At 43.5% G+C, this 22,177-nt stretch overlaps 1 protein-coding gene across 1 annotated transcript in view; it reads right to left on the minus strand.

The window, feature by feature from the left end:
• Positions 1 to 16,550: 16,550 nt before the first annotated feature.
• The window catches only part of TNPO2 (transportin 2), a 52,572-nt gene continuing 46,945 nt past the window's right edge, over positions 16,551 to 22,177 (minus strand). Inside the window, exons 24-25 of the mRNA XM_068274218.1 lie at positions 20,701 to 20,847; positions 16,551 to 17,837 (exon numbers count right to left, since the gene is read on the minus strand). Of these exons, the coding sequence (XP_068130319.1) occupies positions 20,740 to 20,847 (108 nt within the window). The 3' untranslated portion in view covers positions 16,551 to 17,837; positions 20,701 to 20,739. The remainder of the gene's footprint in view (positions 17,838 to 20,700; positions 20,848 to 22,177) is intronic.

The following is a 22,177-nucleotide window of genomic DNA, read 5'->3' on the forward strand; positions in this document are numbered from 1 at the left end:
AGAGGTGTGAATTCAGAGGAGTCAGACTCAAAGGAAGTGGAAGTTGATGCTCCTTTTCTACCCAAAACCTGAATCGCAGATAGAAGATACAGAGGCCTTAATTGCTGCAATTAATGAAACTTTGGAATTGAATGAGGCGGTAACTAATTTATCAATTCATGACCAATTATACAAAGGGATGGAGAAAACACAAGGCCTTGTTTTTCCAGTTCATAATACTATCAAACAGACTATTCTGCAAGAATGGAGAGATCCAGAGAAAAAAACTTCTCATTTCTAAAGCAGTTAAACATAGATTTCCTTTTACTGTTGAGGATTCGGCTCTTTAGGATAAGTGTCCAAAATTAGATACTCCTTGTTCACAGGTTACAAAGCAAGATTTGGCGTTCGAGGATTTGGGGGATCTTAAGGATCCTGTTGATAAAAGGATTGATGCCCATCTTAAAAGATCATGGGAAGCTTCAGCAGCTAGACAAGACAAATAACATTTATAGCGCGCTTTTCTCCTGGCGGACTCAAAGCTCCTTTTAGGCCTGCAGTAGCTTCCACCTGTGTGGCTAGAACTTTAGAGAGTTATGGATTAACCAACTTAGAGCTAATATTTTAGTCGGTACATCGGTTGAACAATTGATTGAGTCTATTACCATTCTTAGCAAAGCAGCTATTTAGCAGTTGTCTCTGCAGAGACGATCAGATTTACTGCTAGATCCTCGGCTCTGGTTAATGTATCACGCAGAGCCTTCTGGTTAAAAACTTGGGATGGTAATTTAGCATCCAAGAATAGGCTTTGTGGAGTGCCTTTTACTGGAGACCTTTTATTTGGTCCCGAGTTGGATCTGGTGTTAGAAAGAACTTCTAATGCTGGGCATACACGGCTCATTTCCCCCTTATCAATCAAGCCGCTGATGGCTCGATTGATAATTTCCGACAGGTCCAATCAGCGAGGTGCTCGATTCCCCGCTTGATACCCGCGGGCGGACAATGGAAGAAAACGAGCGGAAGATAAGGAGCGCCCGTGGGGACGAGCGGGGATTGATCCAGGCGCCGGCGGGGACAAGCAGGGATGCGCCAGGATCGAACCAGCGGCTCAATCCGCCGCATAAATCTGACCGTGTATGCCCAGCATAACAAGAAGACTTTTCCCAAGAAACAGAAAGTCGCTAATAAGTTTTTTCGTAAATCAAAAATTGATCAGGCCTCCCAAGATCAGAAAGGAAATAAAAGGTGGTCCTTTGATAAATCAAAGAGGAGGGTTTTGATCTAAAACTAAAAATCACAATGACTCGTGTCTGGCAGTAGGAGGAAGACAGATATTTTTCTCACAATTGGGCAAAAGTGGCAAAAATTCCTTTTATTTGACAAACAGTCAAATTTGGTTATCAGAGTTTGCCCTTCCTCCTCCGTCAAGGTATGCGATGTCAAGACCTCCAAAAGATCCCGTTCTTGTTCCAAAGATTCTGGACATTTTACAAAACATGCTAAATCAAAATGTGATTTGCAGAGTTCCAATGTCGGAGCAGAAGCAGGGATTTTATTCAATGATATTTCTGGTAAAGAAACAAACAAACAAACAAACAAACAAACAATCAATCAATCGGGTAAGTTCAGTCTGATATTGAATCTAAAAATGTTAAATCCTTTCATGAGAAAGAAAGAATTTTGCATGGCAACGATTTTTTCAGTAAAAGATTTGCTGTTTCCAGGGGCGTTCATGGCTTCTCTGGATCTCAGAAATGCTTATTGGTATGTTCCAATACACAGAAACTCCGAAAAACATCTGAGGTTTGCCTTACAGGTAAATAAGGTAGTGATGCATTTCCAGTTCATTTGCCTCCCATTTGGGATCACTTTCGCGCCAAAAATGTTTACAAAAAGTCTGGGGGAAGCTCCGATTCCACTAAGGGAAAAGTCAGTTAGGGTGGTTCCTTACCTAGACGACCTTCTGATACTAGACAATTCTGCGGAAGAATTAAGGAATCATCTGCAAATAGTCCCAGAACATTTGCCGTACTCAGGTTGGATTATAAATCTAGAAAAATCATGCCCGATTCCAAACCAAAAAAACAACAACAAAAAAAAACCCTTTTATTCCTGAGCATACTAATAGCCTCGCTGACTCAAAACATTTTTCTTCCTCCAGAAAAAGGGTAAAAACTAAAAAAGTAAATTCAGATTTTGCAGGAGGAGATCCGGCCTACATTGAGGCTGGTGTCTCGAGTGTTGGGATTGATGTCCTCTACGATGGTAGCGGTGCCATGGGCACTAGCACATATCAGGAAACTACAGGTTTCTGATGGAAAATTGGAATGGGCACTCTCAGAGCCTGGAATTCAGAGTGACCATTCCGAAATCAGTTCTGTAGTCTCTTCAGTGGTGGTTGGAGGATTCTAACCTTCTGAGAGGCAATCTATGAAAAATACTCACCACGGATGCAAGTTCGTGGGGTTGGGGAGCTCATGTGGGCCATGTAGCCTTCCAGGGGAAGTGGTCGAAACAGGAGTCGCAGGACTCCCAATTGGAGGGAATTAGGAGCAGTAAAGGTTAGCCCTGGTTCAAGTAAAACCAATATTGCACCAATCTCACATATTGGTACAATCAGACTACGTTACGACGGTAGCGTTTATGAACAAACAAGGTGACACGAGATCCCGGTTATTGCAGGAAGTTGCGGAAAAGATTTTATTCTGGGCAGAAGAGAATGTATTGTCCTTGAGAGTGATTCATCTCAAAGGAACATTGAACATAGATGCAGACAAGTTAAGCAGAAACAAAGTTCTGTCGTCCGAGTGGTCACTAAACAAGGACGTTTCTACAGATTACGGAAAAATGGGAAACTCCGTCTGTGGATCGTCTTGCAAAACAGGAAAATGCACAGACTCAAATTCTTTTCATTGAACACAAGGGACAATGCACTGGGAGTGAATGCATTCAATCACCAGTGTAACTTTCCATTAATTTACGCGTTTCCTCCTCTAAACATAATTCCAGCGGTTCTCAGAAAATGGAGGGAAAAACGGGGGCGAATGATTGATTGCGCCCTTTTGGCCAAGGAGAAGTTGGTTTGCAATGATTAAGTCCTTTACGGTAGAGGAGCCCTGGTTACTTCCGCTCAGGCCAGATCTTCTGGTTCAAGGCAAACTTTGGCATCCACATCGGTTGAATCTGGCAGTTTGGATCCTGAGCTAGTTTGGTTAGTCTTGGAGTATCAGACAAAGCAGCCTCAACTCTGATTGGGAGTCGTAAAGATGTCACCAGGAAAATGTACTTAAAATATTGGAAGACTTTCCATTTCTGGCTGAAAAAGTCAAAGTTGGATAGCTTGTCTATTCCAGCAGTTCTGAATTTTCTCCAGGATGGCTGGGATAAAAAAAGTTTCTATCAGTACTCTTAAGGTGCAGATGGTAGCTCTAACTGCATTCTCAGGTATTCTCATCTCTACCTCTCCTTCGATTTTTAAGCCACGTTTCACCTTAGGACTTATCTGTGGTGTTACAAGGTTTTTCTAAACAACCAATTAAACCGTTGCAGGATTGGTCACTCAAGATGCTTACGCTTAAAGTAGTATTCTTGATATTGTTATAATTTAAGTAGGCCTCAGTTATTTGGACTGAGGTTTAGGTAAAAGACTTGTTCGCAGAGTATACCTTTAAAATAGTTTCTCGTGATGCAAGCAGAAGCATTTCAGTGTCGACTTGAAGCAGATGATACAAGCAGATACTGAGAACATGTTCCTGAAGGAAGGCCACAGGCCTACACTGCCCCAGACAAATGGGAGTACGAGATCAACATAGGCCATATTTACAAAATATCACATTCTTGCATATAAGTGAAAAGTGGTCATGGAATATTAATCGAGTAGGTGGGTATTATGACACCACGAGGGGTCTAAGCCAAGTCAGGTCTGGGGGATGGCTAAGATGAGGTCACATTTAACCCTTTCCTAGTCAGTATTAAAGGGCCGGATGGGCAGATGGAGCGCACTCTTATTCCTACTTTCATGCTCTCTATATGCTGACTGGAACACCTAATTATTTCCTTTCCTTATGTACTCTGATAGAATGTATGCTGTACATAGGTAGTCTAGAAGATGTACCTTAGAATAGCCATAAAAGGACCTGATTATCTTCAGCAGGAAGGTAATCACGCAGCTGTAACGCAAGGCAAGAATCTGCTTGGCTAAGATATGACGAACTGTATCTGTATATCTGGTTTCCTGAATAAATAACTTAAGAGTTTCTTAGGTGTCTTCAATGTACATCCCCTGCTTTCTGTGATGAGTCGTGTTTGCAACTCTTGCTGATGAGTTTGCTGGTGCCAGAGCAAAAGGTGATTTATAACAGTGGTGCCGTAAACCCAGTGCTGTCTAGCAGAAAAGACAAGACAGAAAAGGGCCGGGCCATAGGTAGTATTTAGTCTATCGAGAAATTCCACAGCGAAACAAGCAGAGAAGACGGACGCGGATAGGCTTATCGAGAGGATAAGTGTTGTGTGGGAGGCTGCATGAGCCAGCACACGGGCTGCAGTTCGAGGTAATCAGCGGCGGATCTCTTGGACTTTGAATTTCAACTGTGCCGTACACGCAGTTGTATGCCTAAACAGGATCAGAAGCTATCCCAGGCACGGCCCAGCAAATGCCGCAGTAGATGATCCGCTGAGAGCAGCAAAGCGAAGTGAAGATACTCAGCAGCTTCGAGGAGAGAGTCCATATTGATCCGTGGGAAATTTGCTACAGCTAAATCGTACTAGCAGGATAAGAAGTCCGTATTAGGCTCAACACACACCATACAATCTTGGTTGTACAGATTTACCAAATCTATGTAGTATAAGGGCCAACAGATTGAAAATACCTTGAATGATTGATTGGATAAGCTCTTATACTACATGAAAGTGGTAAGATTGAACAACTAAGATTGTATGGTGTGTGTTGAGCCTTAATAGGCAAGTTTAAAAGTTTTGTTTATTTGATTTTGAAGCAGTGTTTGGTGTCTATGTTAACAGTAGTTTTTTTTTTTTAGACATGTGCAGTACTAGCGTGTTATTTTCTTCTGTGGGTTTTTTTTCTTTCTTCTCCTCGTGTTCTGTTAGTAGCAGGTTCAGTTGAGGCTGCATACAAGTGATTTTTTTTGTCTCTTCACTTCCCTTTGGATTAATAGCAATAGTATGTGACGGTCTGACCAGTATACTGATAGTCTGGGAGATACCAGATGTGTGTGTGCTGTCCCCCCGCAGAAGGGGGGGCTGCAGTTTACAGTGGTGGGGAGAGAAAAGCGAGAGACACAGTCCGGGTTTCAGATAACAATTACTACGGCTAGGAGAGTTTGTGAACCTAAAGTCCCTATTTTCAGGACAGACTTGTTTTGGAGACAGATCTAAAGTTTTGTCCTAAAGTAATGTCTAGATTTCATAGATCTTAGCACATAGTTTTGCCTACATTCTGTGTGAATCCAAATTGTGAGAAAGGATTTTTCACACTTTGGATGGTAGAAGTACTGAAATATATAGCCAGAACAGCTGATATTAGAAAGTCAGATTAATTTGTTATTTTCAGGTAAGAATTTAGGTCAAGCTGCATTTAAATCCACTATTGCTAATTGGATTAAATTAGCCATTATTGAGGCATATAGGGTCATGAAAGTTGAACCTCCAGCATCATTTAAAGCACATTCTACAAGGGCTATAGCAGCTTCTTGGGCAAATAAAGCAGGGGCTTCTCCTGAACAAATATGCAAGGCTGCACCATGGTCAACATTTTCTACGTTCATTCGCCACTATCGGATTGATGCATTGTCTGGTCACGACTAAGCGTTTTGGAAGGAAGGTTCTCCAAGCAGTAATCCAACCTTAAAGAGAACCTGTACTGAGTAAAAATATTTAAAATAAACACATGAGGTAACTTCAAATGAACATTACATAGTTACCTTGCCATCAGTTCCTCTCAGAAGCTCACCATTTTCTTCTGACAATAATCCCTTACAGTTCTGACAATATTTTGTCAGATCTGAAATATATCAGTTCCTGTCAGTAAAATATCAGTTGCTGTCAGTTATAGTTGAGAGGAAAACTGATGTACCAGGTAATGCCCATGTTTCCCTATGGCTCAAGTGGGCGATGTTACAGTTTAACTGTGTGCGGACCAGAAAGCTGTTATGGGTAATGGCCATTTTCAAAATGGAAGACGGAAAATTCCCTTGATCACAATGAACAAACAGGACGCGGGACAGGAGAAAGGCACTGAGGAGTAATCAACATGGAAGGTAAGTATGACTTGTGTATGCTTATTTTGACTTTTAATTTTCAGTTCCGGTTTTCTTTAAGGTTATATTACTTGTTAATAGTCTAACCTTGCCCTGAAGGATTGTGGCAAAAAGCAGAGTTAGTACCTGCTAACGATGTTTTGAACAATTCTTCAGGGCAACGATCCCACCCGGGTGTTACGTCTTGTCAGATAGTGGAACTAGTTGTGGGTTAGTTGGTTGTTCACCTTTTTTTCAGCTCTAGGACATGGCAGACAAGTGAGTGGTTAGGGAGGGACCCCTGTGGGAGGGATGCCTGCACGGGGCGGTCCTGCTAGCGACGCAATCTTGCGATTTGCGTCCAACTGAAGCCTCCCACCTGAATGCTAATGGCTGCTAGATGTGGTATGGCAGGTAAAGGGTGTATGACAGTGCATCCTGATTTGCTGACGAGCACCTGCTGACGACTTAAATGTAGCTGGATGCATGTATTGCTGTGTTCTATTGCTTGTGTGTGTTGGTTGTTCACCTGTCAGGTACTTGTCTAAAACACACTGAGCATGAACTAATTATTTGATTATTTTATAGGGGAAGGGCTGTCTGTTCCTGCATGTGGGAGGGGCAACATCTCACCTTGCCCTGAAGGATTGTTCAAAATATCGTTAGCAGGTACTAACTGCCTTTTTTTGGGCAGTTGGAAACAGCTGTTATTTCCCACAATGCAACAAGCCTCCCACAGTGTGACATCAGTACCCTGGGGTTTCACCATAATATCAGCCACACCGACTATGACCAGTTTGAGAAAATATTTCTTATGAGAAAGGAGGCATCAGCTACCGATTAAGAAAGTTCAATCCTGGGTTACAGTTCCTCTGTAAAAAGCTCTTGCAGTGTGAACAAGACTAAGTGAGAGGGTCTGTACAGGATCTTCTCAAAAAATTAGCATATTGTGATAAAGTTAATAATCTTCTGCAGTGTACTGATAAACATTAGACTTTCATATATTTTAGATTCAAATACACACAACTGAAGTAATTCAAGCTTTTTATTGATTTAATATTGATGGTTTTGGCATACAGCTCATGAAAACCCCAAATTCCTATCTCAAAAAATTAGCATATTTCATCCGACCAATAAAAGAAAAGTGTTTTTAAAACAAAAAAAGTCAACCTTCAAATAATTATGTTTAGTTATGCACTCAATACTTGGTCGGGAATCATTTTGCAGAAATGTCTGCTTCAATGCGGCGTGGCATGGAGGCAATCAGCCTGTGGCACTGCTCAGGTGTTATGGAGGCCCAGGATGCTTCGATAGCGGCCTTAAGCTCATTCAGAGTGTTGGGTCTTGTGTCTCTCAACTTTCTCTTCACAATATCCCACAGATTCTCTACGGGGTTCAGGTCAGGAGAGTTGGCAGGCCAATTGAGCACAGTAATACCATGGTCAGTAAACCATTTACCAGTGGTTTTGGCACTGTGAGCAGGTGCCAGGTCGTGCTGAAAAGTGAAATCTTCATCTCCATAAAGCTTTTCAGCAGATGGAAGCATGAACCCACTTTTGACCCTGAAAAAACGGCAGAAGCGCCTGACCTAAGCTACAGAGAAGCAGCACTGGACTGTTGCTCAGTGGTCCAAACAAAATGAAAGCAACTTTTACATGTCATTCGGAAATCAAGGTGCCAGAGTCTGGAGGAAGACTGAGGACTCGGGGAGAAGGAAATAACAATATGCCTGAAGTCCAGTGTCAAGTACCCACAGTCAGTGATGGTCTGGGGTGCCATGCCAGCTGCTGGTGTCGGTCCACTGTGTTTTATCAAGGGCAGGGCCAATGCAGCTAGCTATCAGGAGATTTTGGAGCACTTCATGCTTCCATCTGCTGAAAAGCTTTATGGAGATGAAGATTTCATTTTTCAGCACGACCTGGCACCTGCTCACAGTGCCAAAACCACTGGTAAATGGTTTACTGACCATGGTATTACTGTGCTCAATTGGCCTGCCAACTCTCCTGACCTGAACCCCGTAGAGAATCTGTGGGATATTGTGAAGAGAAAGTTGAGAGACACAAGACCCAACACTCTGGATGAGCTTAAGGCCGCTATCGAAGCATCCTGGGCCTCCATAACACCTGAGCAGTGCCACAGGCTGATTGCCTCCATGCCACGCCGCATTGAAGCAGACATTTCTGCAAAATGATTCCCGACCAAGTATTGAGTGCATAACTAAACATAATTATTTGAAGGTTGACTTTTTTTTGTTTTAAAAACACTTTTATTTTATTGGTCGGATGAAATATGCTAATTTTTTGATAGGAAATTTGGGTTTTCATGAGCTGTATGCAAAAATCATCAATATTAAAACAATAAAAGTCTTGAACTACTTCAGTTGTGTGTATTTGAATCTAAAATATATGAAAGTCTAATTTTTATCAGTACATTACAGAAAATAATGAACTTTATCACAATATGCTAATTTTTTGAGAAGATCCTGTATATTACACCACTGATGCTAAAGCGGTTATATTGAATAGAGCGGAAGGTCACAGCATACTAGAACAATGAACCACAAATAATGTGAACTTCACACGCCAATATCAAGAAGATTGTCTTTTTCTTCTTGCACATAGCACAACATAAGCAGCATGCTGCAATGCACATAGTGTGAGTAGGCTTCAAAAGAATGCCCTTTTTTTCTTCGGATACATTCACAGTGGTGCATTGCAAGTCAGCTTAATACACTCAACCACCTACATGACAATCACAGGGTGGCAGGTGTATTGCGATATATTGGCATGGAAGTGCAGTTAATTTCCACAACACACGCAAGTTGAAAATGAACCATTAATTTAATTAGCTGTATGCTTCACTGTAGGTCTAACAGCACCACATTCTCAACTTATTGTAGTGCAGCTATAATCTGGGAACACAATGGCCAGCCACTGTAAATGCAGCCTTAGGTGTGTACTGAGCTTTAGGATGGAGGGGTGTGGAGTATTAGGGCCCATTTCCACTATCACGAACCTGCATGCATTTTCTGCACGCCGATTCACATAACCAATACAAGTTGATTAGCCCATTTCCACTTGTCAGGAAAAGAGAGCGTTTTTCCGTGCAGAAAAAAAAAAATCTGCACAGAAGAGCCACCAGATTTCAAACACCTCAAGGCAGTGTGCAATTCACATACAATGTAATTAATAGAAAATTCACATGCATTTTCACATAAAATCAATGTAAAAGCACACAGGTACTGACATGGTTAAATTTGCATACATACACAAAAACGCACGCAAATTTGCACTTAAAGAGAGTCTGAAGTGAGAATAAATCTCGCTTCAGACCCCATAGTAAGCCTCTGCTAAACCGCTATCCCGCGGCTTAACGGGGGTCCCTTCACCCCCAAATCCCCCTCCGTGTAGCGGGGAAGCGCTTCCTGGTTGGGGCAGGGCTAACCGCCGCAGCCCTGCCCCACACGCGTCTGTCAGCGCGCATCTCCGCCTCTCCCCCGCCCCTCTCAGTGAAGGAAGACTGAGAGGGGCGGGGGAGAGGCGGCGATGCGCGTCTGATAGACGCGACCGGAGGCAGGGCTGCAGCCGTTAGCCTTGCCTCCAGGAGCGACCAAGTCTTGCGGGGGTGAGTTTGGGGGTGAAGGGACCCCCGTTTAGCGGCGCTATAGCGGCGGTTTACCAGGGGCACACGTGCACCTGCTAACTATGAGCTCTGAAGCAAGATTTATTCTCACTTCAGAGTCTCTTTAAATTCACATACAAATCAGCATTCGAATTAGTTTTCACATTTTCCGCAACGAATTTGCACTGCAAAAGTGGAAACAGACCCTAAACCTTTTTCCTAAAGCACCTACAATTTTCATTGGGCAATCACTGACTAATTTTACCACCTCTGAATACTATGAGCAGATGGTTTAGGTTTATTCTTATACTACAAACTCCTTTGGCCTCATACCACATAGAGGTGGAAAAATTGGCCAATCAAAATAAAATGTGTGTACCAGGCTTAAAGGAAACCAGGGACTAAATACGTTTTTTTTTTTACATACCGGGGACTTCCTCCAGCCCCATACACACGGATCTCTCCGACAACTACCAGAGAAATCCGTAGAGGGCCTACTTCTCTTGCGCAGACTGGCAGAAGTTAAAGGGAAGGTTCAGGGACTATGAAAAAAAAATCCACATCCACTTACCTGGGGCTTCCTCCAGCCCATGGCAGGCAGGTGCCCCCGGCGCTACTCCGCAGGCTCCCGGTGGCGCGGCCAACCTGGCCGGCAGCCAGGTCAGGCTTCTCTTCTGTGCTCCAATCTGGGCGTCACTGGTGCGCGCTGACATCATCGGACGTCCTCCGGGCTGTACTGCGCAGGCTCAGTATTCTGAGCCTGCGCAGTACAGGTCGGAGGACATCCGATGACATCAGCGCACCCGCCTCAAACGCAGATTGGAGCGCAGAAGAAACCCCGCCTGGCCAGGTTGGGCGCGCCACCGGAGACCACCAGGAGCGCCGCCGAGGGCACCTCCTGTCTGCCATGGGCTGGAAGAAGCCCCAGGTAAGTGGATGTGGATTTTTATTTTTTTTTTCCATAGTCCCTGAACCTTCCCTTTAAAGGAACTCGATACAAACTGAGGACAGTGGCGTGGGAGCGATCCATGTGGATGGGGCTGGAGGAAACCCCATGCATGTATAAAAATTTTAATTTAGTCTCTGATACATTAAGTTTTAAACAAACCAATCATGTTTTTAATTAAAAGAAATGACACCACACGTAGTCACAAAAAAAAACTGCATTTTTGTTAACCAAAAAGAAAAAAATGAAAAAAAAAATATACATAAAATGAGAATATAATTCTCATCTGAGCAAAGGTGCAAGCAGACGGCTTTACACTAAATACACTGCAGTTTTACCATAGGAAACATTACATCACAAATACCAATATACAGTCCCAGAATTCAACTGGAGCCTAGTGGTGTGCCCTACTGTACAAAACAGGAAGTGAGGATGGTCATGAATGGGCGCCAACCGCATCTTGGCCCAGGAGCTCACACTTCGCTGTGCTTATCTATAGAATTTCATCCCAAAAACCCTCCTTGTTCCTAGTAATGAGCCTTTGTCACATCCCTGTACGCCTTTCCTGAGCACATACTAAACCTAGTGCCACCGGAAGCTGCTGCCAAGTATCTGTCGCTCTACACCTTCCAATCTCAACCCCCAACTCATCCGTCGCTTGGAATTCCTAGAAATCTTGAGAATATAGGTGTAGCTGCTTGGGGAACAGAAAAGTGGAATGTTTGATTGAACCCTCCCTATCATTGTCCATAACTTTAGCTCAGAGTTAAGTCATTTAAAGTAAATCTGTGAGGTTGGGGGTGCCTGTAAAAGATACTCGCCACAAGAGAGGGAAGCCTCTAAATCTTCAAGAGACTTCCTTCATCATCCTCCACCAAGCCATTTGTGACCAGGAACCCGCACAGCTAGAAGCACAGACAGGCATGGGCTTCGCCAGAGAACACCAAGCCCCATCCGAGCAGTGTGGTCTAGAGATGGTAAATGAGATGCAAATAGTTTTGAGTTGATGTTGGATTATGCAAACTTTGTATGCAAATTCATGCAGCTTGAAAATGGACTAATCAAAATTTTTCCTCAGCAGGATTTGATTGGTTCATACTGCATAATACTGCATCAACTCAAAATTTGCATCTCATTGACCATCCCTAGTGCTGTTGCACAGGCATCCCGTGCGTGCGCAGTAGCATGGACCCGTTCGGGCTTGGCATTTTCTGATGGAGCCTGAGTGGGTCCGTGCTATTGCACATGTGCCGGCCTTTGGTAATGGGATTAGCGGAGGAACAGCAGGGAGGTAGTCGTGAGAAGCCTCTAGGTCAGGCATGGGCAAACTTAGCCCTCCAGGTGTTGAGGAACTACAACTCCCACAATGCATTGCAGGAGTCTGCCACAGTCATGACCCAAAGGCAAATGCATTGTGGGATTTGTAGTTCCTTAACAGTTGGAGGGCCAAGTTTGCCCATGCCTGCTCTAGATCATCCAGAGACTTCGCTCTATTGAGGGAAGTACCGAAAGTAGGATCATTAAAGCAAATCTGTAAGGGGGGAGGACTGAAAGAAAAACCATCTTCTTGGCTAAAATGCCAATTCTTGGCCCTTCTATTTTCTGGCACAGCACGTGTCTGAAGTCATAGCTCCAGGCCTGTGATTCAACTAGTACCACAGCTAAAGGATTATTTTATTTCTTTTTAATGGTGAAAAGTAGCTATCTTCATCTTTTTTAGCCTTGAAAAGTTAGAGTACAGTTGTTAAATATCCCTCAGTCTCCTGAAGGATTCCCCCACAATACCGACCCTCATCCATCTACACCTGCAGGGACAGAGTAAAATGTACTCCTTGTGCCACAGAGGCAATTAATGAGCTCTGCTGAGACACCAATTCCCTCACCTGTGTATGTTTGTGATTTTTTGCAGAACAGGCACTGTTGGGAATACTTCAGAAACCCTGGAGTAGATCATTCATAAAGCACAAATTCTCTTACACTCTGTGCCACTGCTCCATCTGGCCACCTGGTGGCACTACTGAGCACATAGAAGATAAGCTCTGTTAGGGCTCTTTTCCACTATGAAATGCGATTGCGATCCCGATCGCAATCGCGTTTCAATTTCCACCATGCGATTGCGCTACTATACTCATAGTCCAGCTCAATCGCATACAAAACGCGGCAGGATGACGATTGCGCTTTGACCAAAATCGCATCGCAATCGGATCGCACTAATGGAAATTGCTGTTGCAATTTCCATTAGTTTAATGTACCATGCGATTTGCGATCAGAAGCAAATCGCAGGCTAGTGGAAAAAGGCCTTTAGAGTTGGTTTACCTTTTACTGCAAAGTAGTGATAATCAATTTGGACAGGCCCAATTTCAAGCAGCATAAAAATAGTGAGTGAAAGTAGAAATCAATGAGATTTAAAACTTTTTTTTTTTTAAGTATACCCAGCATGAGGAGCAGCAAAGCTGGACACAAAGACGCTACTTTTCAGATCACACAACCCCCCCCCAGTGCCTGTGAGTGCAGACAATATGGGAGCTGGTACCAGGGTCTGAGGGGGCATTCAGAGGCTGAAGGGGGCATTGTTGAAGCTCATGCCTGGTATGTTATGTGCTGCTTTAAAAAAAAAAAAAGTAACGGTTACTGTTATTTTGTCAATGCCCTGCACACCTTCACGACAGTATGTTTTTGTACACACACAGTCGACAAGACCTTACTGCCCACCACACACTCACTACCCTCACCCAATCACAGCAACAGGACACTGCCCCTATTTTGGTGCAAGTGGCTGGACGTAAAAGCAGTGATGCAGATCTGAGCTGCCAGGAATACAGCCACTGAGAGGGAAGATAGGGCCTTATTCTACCCTCTTTTACTGTGGGGGATAAGCAAGCAGCATCAGGGCTGGAACCCACTAGAGCGATTTTTGAGCGTTTAGGGAGAGATTCTAAACGTTAGCAATTTCCCTAAAAACTCAGCTAATGTTAATGGATTGGCCAAATTCCACGGGAGATTGTGAATAGCAAAATCCCAATTGCAGGACATGCAGCATTTTTTGGAGCGTTAGCGTTTCAATGTAAAGTATATAAACACCGGTGTAATCCCTCATGAATCGCTCTACAGAGCGATTTGCTAATGTTTTTTTAAATTACTGCACTGTAAAAATATTAAAATTAAAAGGACTAATCAGAATCACAAAATCACTACCGAAAACACTCATGAAATTGCTTACAAAACGCTCATTAGAACCGTTAACAATTGCAATAGCGATTTGCGCTTTGTAGTGGGTTCCAGGCCTGAGGCAGAGAACACCGATAGCAAAAAATGGAATGTTTTTCATATTAAAATTCACATGTAGATGCAAATTTTTGCGTGTTATTTTACCGCACGTAAGAAAAATGTAGAGAATCAATGGAGAATCACACGCTGTAATTGATGTGTGGCGAACACCGTTTCACACATTTGCAAAGCACACGTGAATTTTACTAAGCATGAACCTGAGGCTGAGGTGAACAAGCCAACACTAGACCAGGGCCTTTGTTAGTCTGCTAAGATAGGTTTAAATTAGTACTGGTCAAGTCTCTTGCTCAAAACTTAAACTTTGCACTGATCTACTCTCACCCAAGTGACTAACGTACCATCAGTTCACCCGAAATAGATCATCTTTTTTGGCATTTATGTAACAAATCTTGTGGGAGCACTGCTCAGTGGCAGAGGTGCTTTTCTGCACATAAGCACTACACTGTACATCTGTAGCCACTTCCTGCAAGACAGACCACCTGTTCAGACTGCAGTACACTCAGAAAATTCAATCTATGCCCTGACCACTTGTAGTCTGAACAGCCTGATGATGCAAGCCAAGCAGCAACCAGTCCCACTCAGCCTGCTGCCAACACCTTCAGGGAATGGCCAAAATGTAAAAATATTACTAAGCCATCACACCGTAAATAAGGATCTCTGCCTGGAGCTGACTATTTCTGATAGTGAGGATTTTGGAAGGATATAGTACCCCCCCCCTCCATTTGTCCTGTGCAAATAGTGCAGAATTAGAGGTAGGTAGTACCATTCTTTCCACTGGGCATTTTACAGATTGTTTTTTTTTTTCAAAGACAGGAGAGCCAACAACAAAGAACCACCAAGGAGTATAATCTACTAACATAAGTCATCAAGATCAGACTAATGGTGCCCATACATGATACAATTTTTTTCTTCAATCAGATCATTTAGTTTGATTATTCCAACATGTCCAATCAGATTCCTTTCCCCTCCCCCCCCCCCCCCCCCCAAAAAAAAAAACAGGATAATAAATTGTTTTCTTGATGGGAAAAAAAGGGGAGGCTTCTTTTTGACTCAATTCAATTGTTTTGGTTGAATAAACTGGAAAAATCAAATGTTTTTATTGTATGGTGTATGGGCACCATGAAGCAGTTATTTTGTTCACGCAATCCCACCTATAACTAGAAACTCGATTTTGTGTGAACTGAGCATTTGCATCCACCGTGCCACTATCTGGAAACATGCACTTGTGATGGGCATTTACCACCACCAACCAGCTATTTTCTTCTTACTCTAAAAATGACAAAAAGGTGAAGTCTGATTGGTCGATTATAGGGTATCAATGTTTGGACTGATGTAAATAGAGTATGTGTGTAACAAAGTTTTGTTTAAAAGCAATGTGTAGGAGTGGCGTATAATTCAGTTGCAGCTGAGGTACCAGCTGAGAAAAGAAAAACAGACCGGGAAGGGATATATGAACTGGACTGAATAGAAAAGTGTCTCCCTCTTCACTCCCACTATGTATAACCGTATAAATACAATCTCATCACTTATGATTAGGCAAATTTTAATAATCCATATACCCTCCCCTTTCTGATTGAGTTTAGACATGCACTATGTTCCCTCACTGGTTGCATGCTTGGTCTACTCACTTTACAATAGTAGATCAAACCTTGAATAATTCTCAATTCAGACAAGGGTAGATTGGTTGCACTTATTTATGACCTACGTTGTTAAGCTACAGACACAGGGCAGATCGCTTTTCATCAGTTTTTGTTTTTAAAAATAGGATCCCATTGACATGCATTAAAATAGCGCTAAAAATCGCAGCAAAGTTGCAGAGTTTGGAAAAAAAAGAAAAACCTGAAATTTTTGCCACGATTTTAAGGCAAGTCAATGGGAGCATGTTTTTTTTTTTTTTAAAAACGAAAACGGAATGAAATGCACTCTGCAATGCATCTCTGCACATAAGCTATAAAACAGGAGTAAAGCCACTACTACTCTAGCATCCTCTAGTTTCACAGTAGACTTTGGATGCCTCCAAAATCAGGCCCAGACAATATAGTCTCAGTTTGTTAAATACTCTTCATAACTGATATTTCATTTGCCAACTCAGCACCCCCTCCCAAAAGAAACGCTGTGTAGGTTTTGTAGATCCATGGAGATCCATCTACATTACTGAGGCATTAATTGCCCCAGAAGAGCAAGTTGAATCAAGATGGGCAATGAAATACTAAATTTGACTTCATGCAAGTGTGAGCAGCTTGGACCAATTGGAATCAGCCACTGTTTGGTCTAATTTCATTTTACAAATTAGCATCAGCATGAAGTGCTTAGTGTGGCATGTACCATCTGTAATGTCCTTTTACATGCAAAACCTGCACTGCTGGTGGGATTGGGATAGGTTTGGAGAATCAATACTCTAGCCCTTAAATAGGTAAATTCACAACACTGTTTCGTTAAAAAAAAAAAAAAAAAAAAAAAAATCAAGATCTTCAGAAATCTTTATTTAGTTTTGGAGCCAAATTTAAAGAGGTCTTCACTGACTCCATGTTCAGAGACGTCAATAAAGATCTATGCCTGGTCCCCACGTTTGGGGGGGGATAACGTTCCATGGACTGAAATGGCTCTCTGCCTGCTAAGGGCTTAGCACAGCCACAACTGCTTCCCAAATAAGGGAACTCTTGTATTACCTACACAGTGATCAAAGCAAGATGAATGTTCCAGGTGCCAAGCTCTAAAGCCTTGATGTCAGTGTACCTAGAGCTTTAAAGGAATACGATCTAATAGAATCCTTTGCTCATTATAGCCATGAACTACATCGTGCATTTAAAATGTGATTCTTGCACGACCTCAGGAAAAGAAAACGGGGATGTGGGGGACGGGGGGACTTCGCCATTTGCTCATCAGACCCTGGTTACATTGCAGCTGTCCATTAAATGAATGCAAGCAAAAGGAATGGCCTGACTATAGCAGCAGCAAATTTCTTACTCTGAACTTTGAATTTTTTTTTTTATGACTTAACCTACATGTGTAGATACTAAATTAAAAAGAAAAAAAGTAAAAACATACTCAAGACTTTTTTCCGGCAGTTGCTAGAGTTACTAGGTAACTTTAGTGCAATCTGGAATGGGAACTAAGCAACAAGAGAATTCCCACATCTCCCTACCAGACCGGCGAGCGTCTAGCGTGTAGATTTACGATTCTTCCCTTCTGTCTGAACCTGGGCCTATCTAAGATGGCCGACCTTCCGTTCTGTGGTAGCAACCCTACTCTGCTTGTGATTTTTTAATTTTTAGTTTTTATCTTTTATATTTGACTAACCTGCTCTGAGCGGCAGGGAAACAGTCAAATGTCTCTACCTGTAGATGTCCCTCCTCCCTCCCATTCTATTAGTCTAACCCTCCAACCCAGCCTCTCCCTCTTACCCGCCCAATAACAGATCCTGGCGTGGGACCAGCTCCTCCCCCCAGTACATCCCCTACCCCCACCCTACAAGGGTAACATTGTAAATCCTAAGACTCGACTCCCCTGCCCTCATGCTCCACAAATAAACATTTACTAAATAGATCCCTGGGGGGGATGGGAGGGTGGTGCGTGGTATTGTCATCCTCCTGTTCTCCGCTGAGGTTCCTTGGGAGTTAGGTGGAAGGAGTCTGGAGTGGATGGATGTTACTGGCCCTGGATACTGATCCCTGTAACCCCTCTAAAGACTGAATGTGTGGGGTGTAGGACACCATTCTCCCCAATCACCTCATGGACCAAACAGGAACCTGCAAAATAAAACAAAATAAAAAACACATTAACAGGCAGTTTCCATGGCATTGTTAATACACATGTACATACCCAGTTTCTCACCCACTGGAAATTGAGCAGTGAATTTCAAAGGACAAGGTTTAGCCCACCTAACATTAGGGATGGACAATGAGATGCAAAAATTTTAAGTTGATGCAGGACTATGCACATTTTACATGCATATTTATGCAACTTGAAAATTGACACATTTTAAATGAGCAGGATTGGTTCGGGTGATTTTTAATCTGCATAAATTTGCATACAAAATGTGCATAATGCTGCATCAATTCAAAATTTGCATTATCTTTGACCATCCTTACCTACCATAGTTCAAGGGTACCAGTAGTCCAGGTGAAAAAAAAAAAGTTACCTCAGTAGGGGAAGGCTCTGGGTGATTCCAAAGTTTTCACAAATACCAAACCAACCCTCCTGCATTGTGCTGGGATGCTTTAACCAATTGACATAAATACCGCGCTGCCCAAGAGCAAAGCATACAGCCAGCATCTGTGAAGTAGCACGGAGCTGCTTATGCCCGAGCGGATCTATGCTACTGCTACTACCCACTGACATCTGCACAGACCGCTGCTCATACACTGAGGAAAGAGCGGCTACAAAGGTGAAGAGGGTCCTGTGCAGTAGCCGTGGGATCGTGGAGAGGTGTGGGAGGGTCAGGGAAGCCTCAAAGCATCCAGTAGCTTTTTCCCTTAATACAGGTTTACTCCAAGATGAGGATGAAAGGCGAGGCTTATCAGTATTAAATGTTCATGTAGCAGCCTTTCACTTACAACTATAGTAGCTAGTGAAGTGGAGGTAGCGATACATCACTACCACACGGCTGTCAAATGCAGCGCTTATTGCATACTTACGCATGCTATGCTGCCACTAGCGCGCGTTGCATGCAGGGACCTCTCATTAAGGGGAGCTGATTTAATAGTGCAAGTAACAGGAGGCTGCTCATGCCAGTTGCTTTAGTGAATCATCCCCATGGTGAGATTTTACTCTGATATTCAAGTATCACCTTAGTTGGGTGGCATTTGATGGTCTATTTTTAAGCTACATAAACTTTCATACTAAATTTACATAATTCTACATCCACTTGAATTTGCATCAAACGGACAAGCCTTATGGTGTGTACACACGTGAAAGATTAATGAAATCTTGAACCAATTTTACCCCCTTCCATGTAGTATGAGAGCCATACCTACACAGTCTATTCTATGGAGCTGAACTCCCCATCAGACAGAAATCTTTGCAAGATGCTGCACACAAAGATGCTGTACACAAGCATGTATGATATCTGCAGATTATCATACACACCTTGTTTGACATTAATCTGCAGATCAGACTCACCAGGATGGATTTTCAGATCTGTAGATGATTGTCAGATATGCAGATGAATGTGTTAAACATGGTGGGTATGAGATCTGCAGATCTCATAGACTATCATTGCAATTTGCAGGAATGGATCTTTTGCAGGAACGGATCTTTTGCAGATACTGATCTTTTGAATGTGTACAGCATGTTTGTGTCCAGCATCTTGCAAAGATTTTATCTGATGGGGAGTTCAGGGAAATATAATAGACTGTGTAGAGTATGGCTCTCATACTACATGGAATGTAATAAAATTGGTCTAAGATCTTTCATTATTCAGGCAACTGGTATGGTTTATAAGGAAACATCCATATCAACCTCAGTTAAGGTTCCCTTTAAAGGAGTCATCAGGAGAAATAGTAAAATAAGTGGTACTTACCGGGGGCTTCCTCCAGCTCCAAGCTCCCAGGACGTCCCTCGCCACAGCTCTGCCCGCAGCCGTTCACTGCAGGTCCGTCCCGGTCCCCGGCGATGACGTCAGAGCAACCTCCAGGTCGCTCTGTACTGCGCCTGCGCGAGCGGCGCTGTCAATCACCACCACGTGGGTCAGAGCGGCCTGCGCAGGTGCAGTAGTAAGTACCACTTATTTTACTATTTCTCCCCTGATGACTCCTTTAAGCCTTGTACACATCCAATTGTGAATGGCCAATTTTACCACTTCTTTGTAATGAGGCCTTGCCTACACAATCTTCTCATAGTATTCGAAAGCTATTGGCCTTCATGCTACATGTGGTGAAATTGCCTGGGGGATTAGCAAATCAAAACTGAATGTGTGTGTTCCAGGCTTTAGCTGCTGTGGACATCTGATCGGGACTGGCACAGTGACAACAGAGCAGTACTGGCCAAATGCAAGGATCTTCTGACATACCAATGACACATTTAGAGGCCTGGTCCTGGCGTATGAGAGACATCGGCGCAGGATACAGCCGGTATATGGCTCATCCTGCTGCTGCACAAGTTCCCGGCCGTATTAAATACTATTCCCCCTCCAGGCTGCCATGGATGGTGGGGAACGAAATAATTCGGCTTCCAGCAGTTGCTGGAAGCCAAATTATTGTGTTATAAAAGTAACTTCAACTCCATCTTGTGACTGCGCCGAAGTTACTCCCTGTGCGCTGCTATAGCCGTAATTCCTATTACGGCCTATGGTGGTGCCGGCTGCGCCCAAGTCTCCAGCGCTGGATTCAGTGTTTCATGGTCCTGGACAAGCAAATTCCAGCCCCTACTTGATTAGCAAAATGCCCATCCCAGCAGAGATCCAGCTACGCCCTTCTTTACAATGACTAACTAGAATATCCATAGTCCCATCCAATCAGGTCATTGCATGGTGCCAGGGTGAAGAAGCGCTTTATACAGGACAATTCTAAAGTGCTGAAGTCTTCATCACTGAAGGAACCAAAGCTCCCCCCCACAGACCAGTGTGTATTAATAGGAGTACAGGTCACTGTGCTCAATCCTGCCCACTCTCACCTCCCACGCTGGGTGTGTGTATCTCTGCCCCGGTGTACATTACACGCCATAGAATGCTGCTAGACGTTCTTTCAACAGAGGTGGAAACTGCTCAGAAAACTGGTTCCAGTTCTCCTCTCCCACCTGTTCCTTAAAACCGTGCAAAATCTAGATAGAAAAAGAGACAAGACAAGATTGGTGGCATGGTCAACACATTTCCAGCCAACAGTACATCCTAATATGCTCAAATTTTAAAACAAAGAAACCAAAAACTTCAGGACCACGTTATGTCCTTTTATCAAGGCAAAGTGTCTACCATTCTGTATAATCTCAGACAAGCATGTCACGGTGCAATCCCAGCAGTGAAGTTCAGTGTTCAAGTGGCAACTGCAGACTTCAGGACAGCAGACAAGACTGCCTTTTGGCATAATTTGCCTTGGGGGGGGGGGGGGGGGGGGGAGGAAGGGACAAAGTGTGGTCCAGAAACATTGGCACTTCCTAATATGTTTAATTTCTTTCAAGACACCAAAAACAAGTCTGACTCTGCATGGTTAGAGTGGTCAGCTTATTGAATTTACAGAGCACTCCTAAACAAAAACAGCGGTCTTACCATTAGCGAGTGTGAGGGCCCGTTTCCACTAGCGCGAATCCGCATGCAGACAACGCATGCGGATTCGCATAGGTAATACAAGTGGATGGGACTGTTTCCACTTGTCAGTTTTCATTTGCGTTTTTCTGTGCAGGATTTTTCTGCACGGTAGACCCTGCAGAATTCGCCTGCGTGTGGAATGCAGGCGAATCGCAGACAATGTATTTAATAGGGAAATCGCATGCGGTTTTTGCATGAGTTTTTCCCCGCGATTTCGCATTGAAAGTAATGTAAATTGACACAGGCAGTGACATGGTTAAAATCGCATATACCCTGCCTATGCGAAATCGCGGCAAAATCCGCATGCAGAATCGCATCCGCATGTGATTTCATCAGCGGTGATATGCGGCGATTCCGCACCGCACTAGTGGAAACGGGCCCTGAGACATCTTAACCACTACATTTCCACAGCTGGTCTAGCTAGCTAGAAGGTAGTGAGCAGTGTCCATAGATAATGATGCTGGCCCCTGCACACTATCTGCAATACCCATCGACACCCCCCCCCCCCCCCCCCGCACCCTAGCAGGAAAGAACATCCATATGAAATGCAATAATCAGTGTTCTTGACACCTTGCCTCATGTAACAGTCAGTATGCACTGTCATAAAACATTTAAAAACCTTATTCCTTGCAGTGAGCGATCCCTGTATCATATATGCAAGGACAGTTGTAAATGCGCATGACCACAGCCCAGCCAGTGCCAATCCTGCACTCTCCCACCTCCTCCAGTCACAACCCACCCAGCTACTTTTTCAAGCCATCCGGCTGGTTATACACTCTGGGCAGAACACTGCAGCCCATATCCACAATGCAGAGAGCACACAGAACCTTTTCAACTGTAACATAATGG

The sequence above is a fragment of the Hyperolius riggenbachi genome, chromosome 3 (assembly GCF_040937935.1).
Source record: "Hyperolius riggenbachi isolate aHypRig1 chromosome 3, aHypRig1.pri, whole genome shotgun sequence".
NCBI lineage: Eukaryota > Metazoa > Chordata > Amphibia > Anura > Hyperoliidae > Hyperolius > Hyperolius riggenbachi.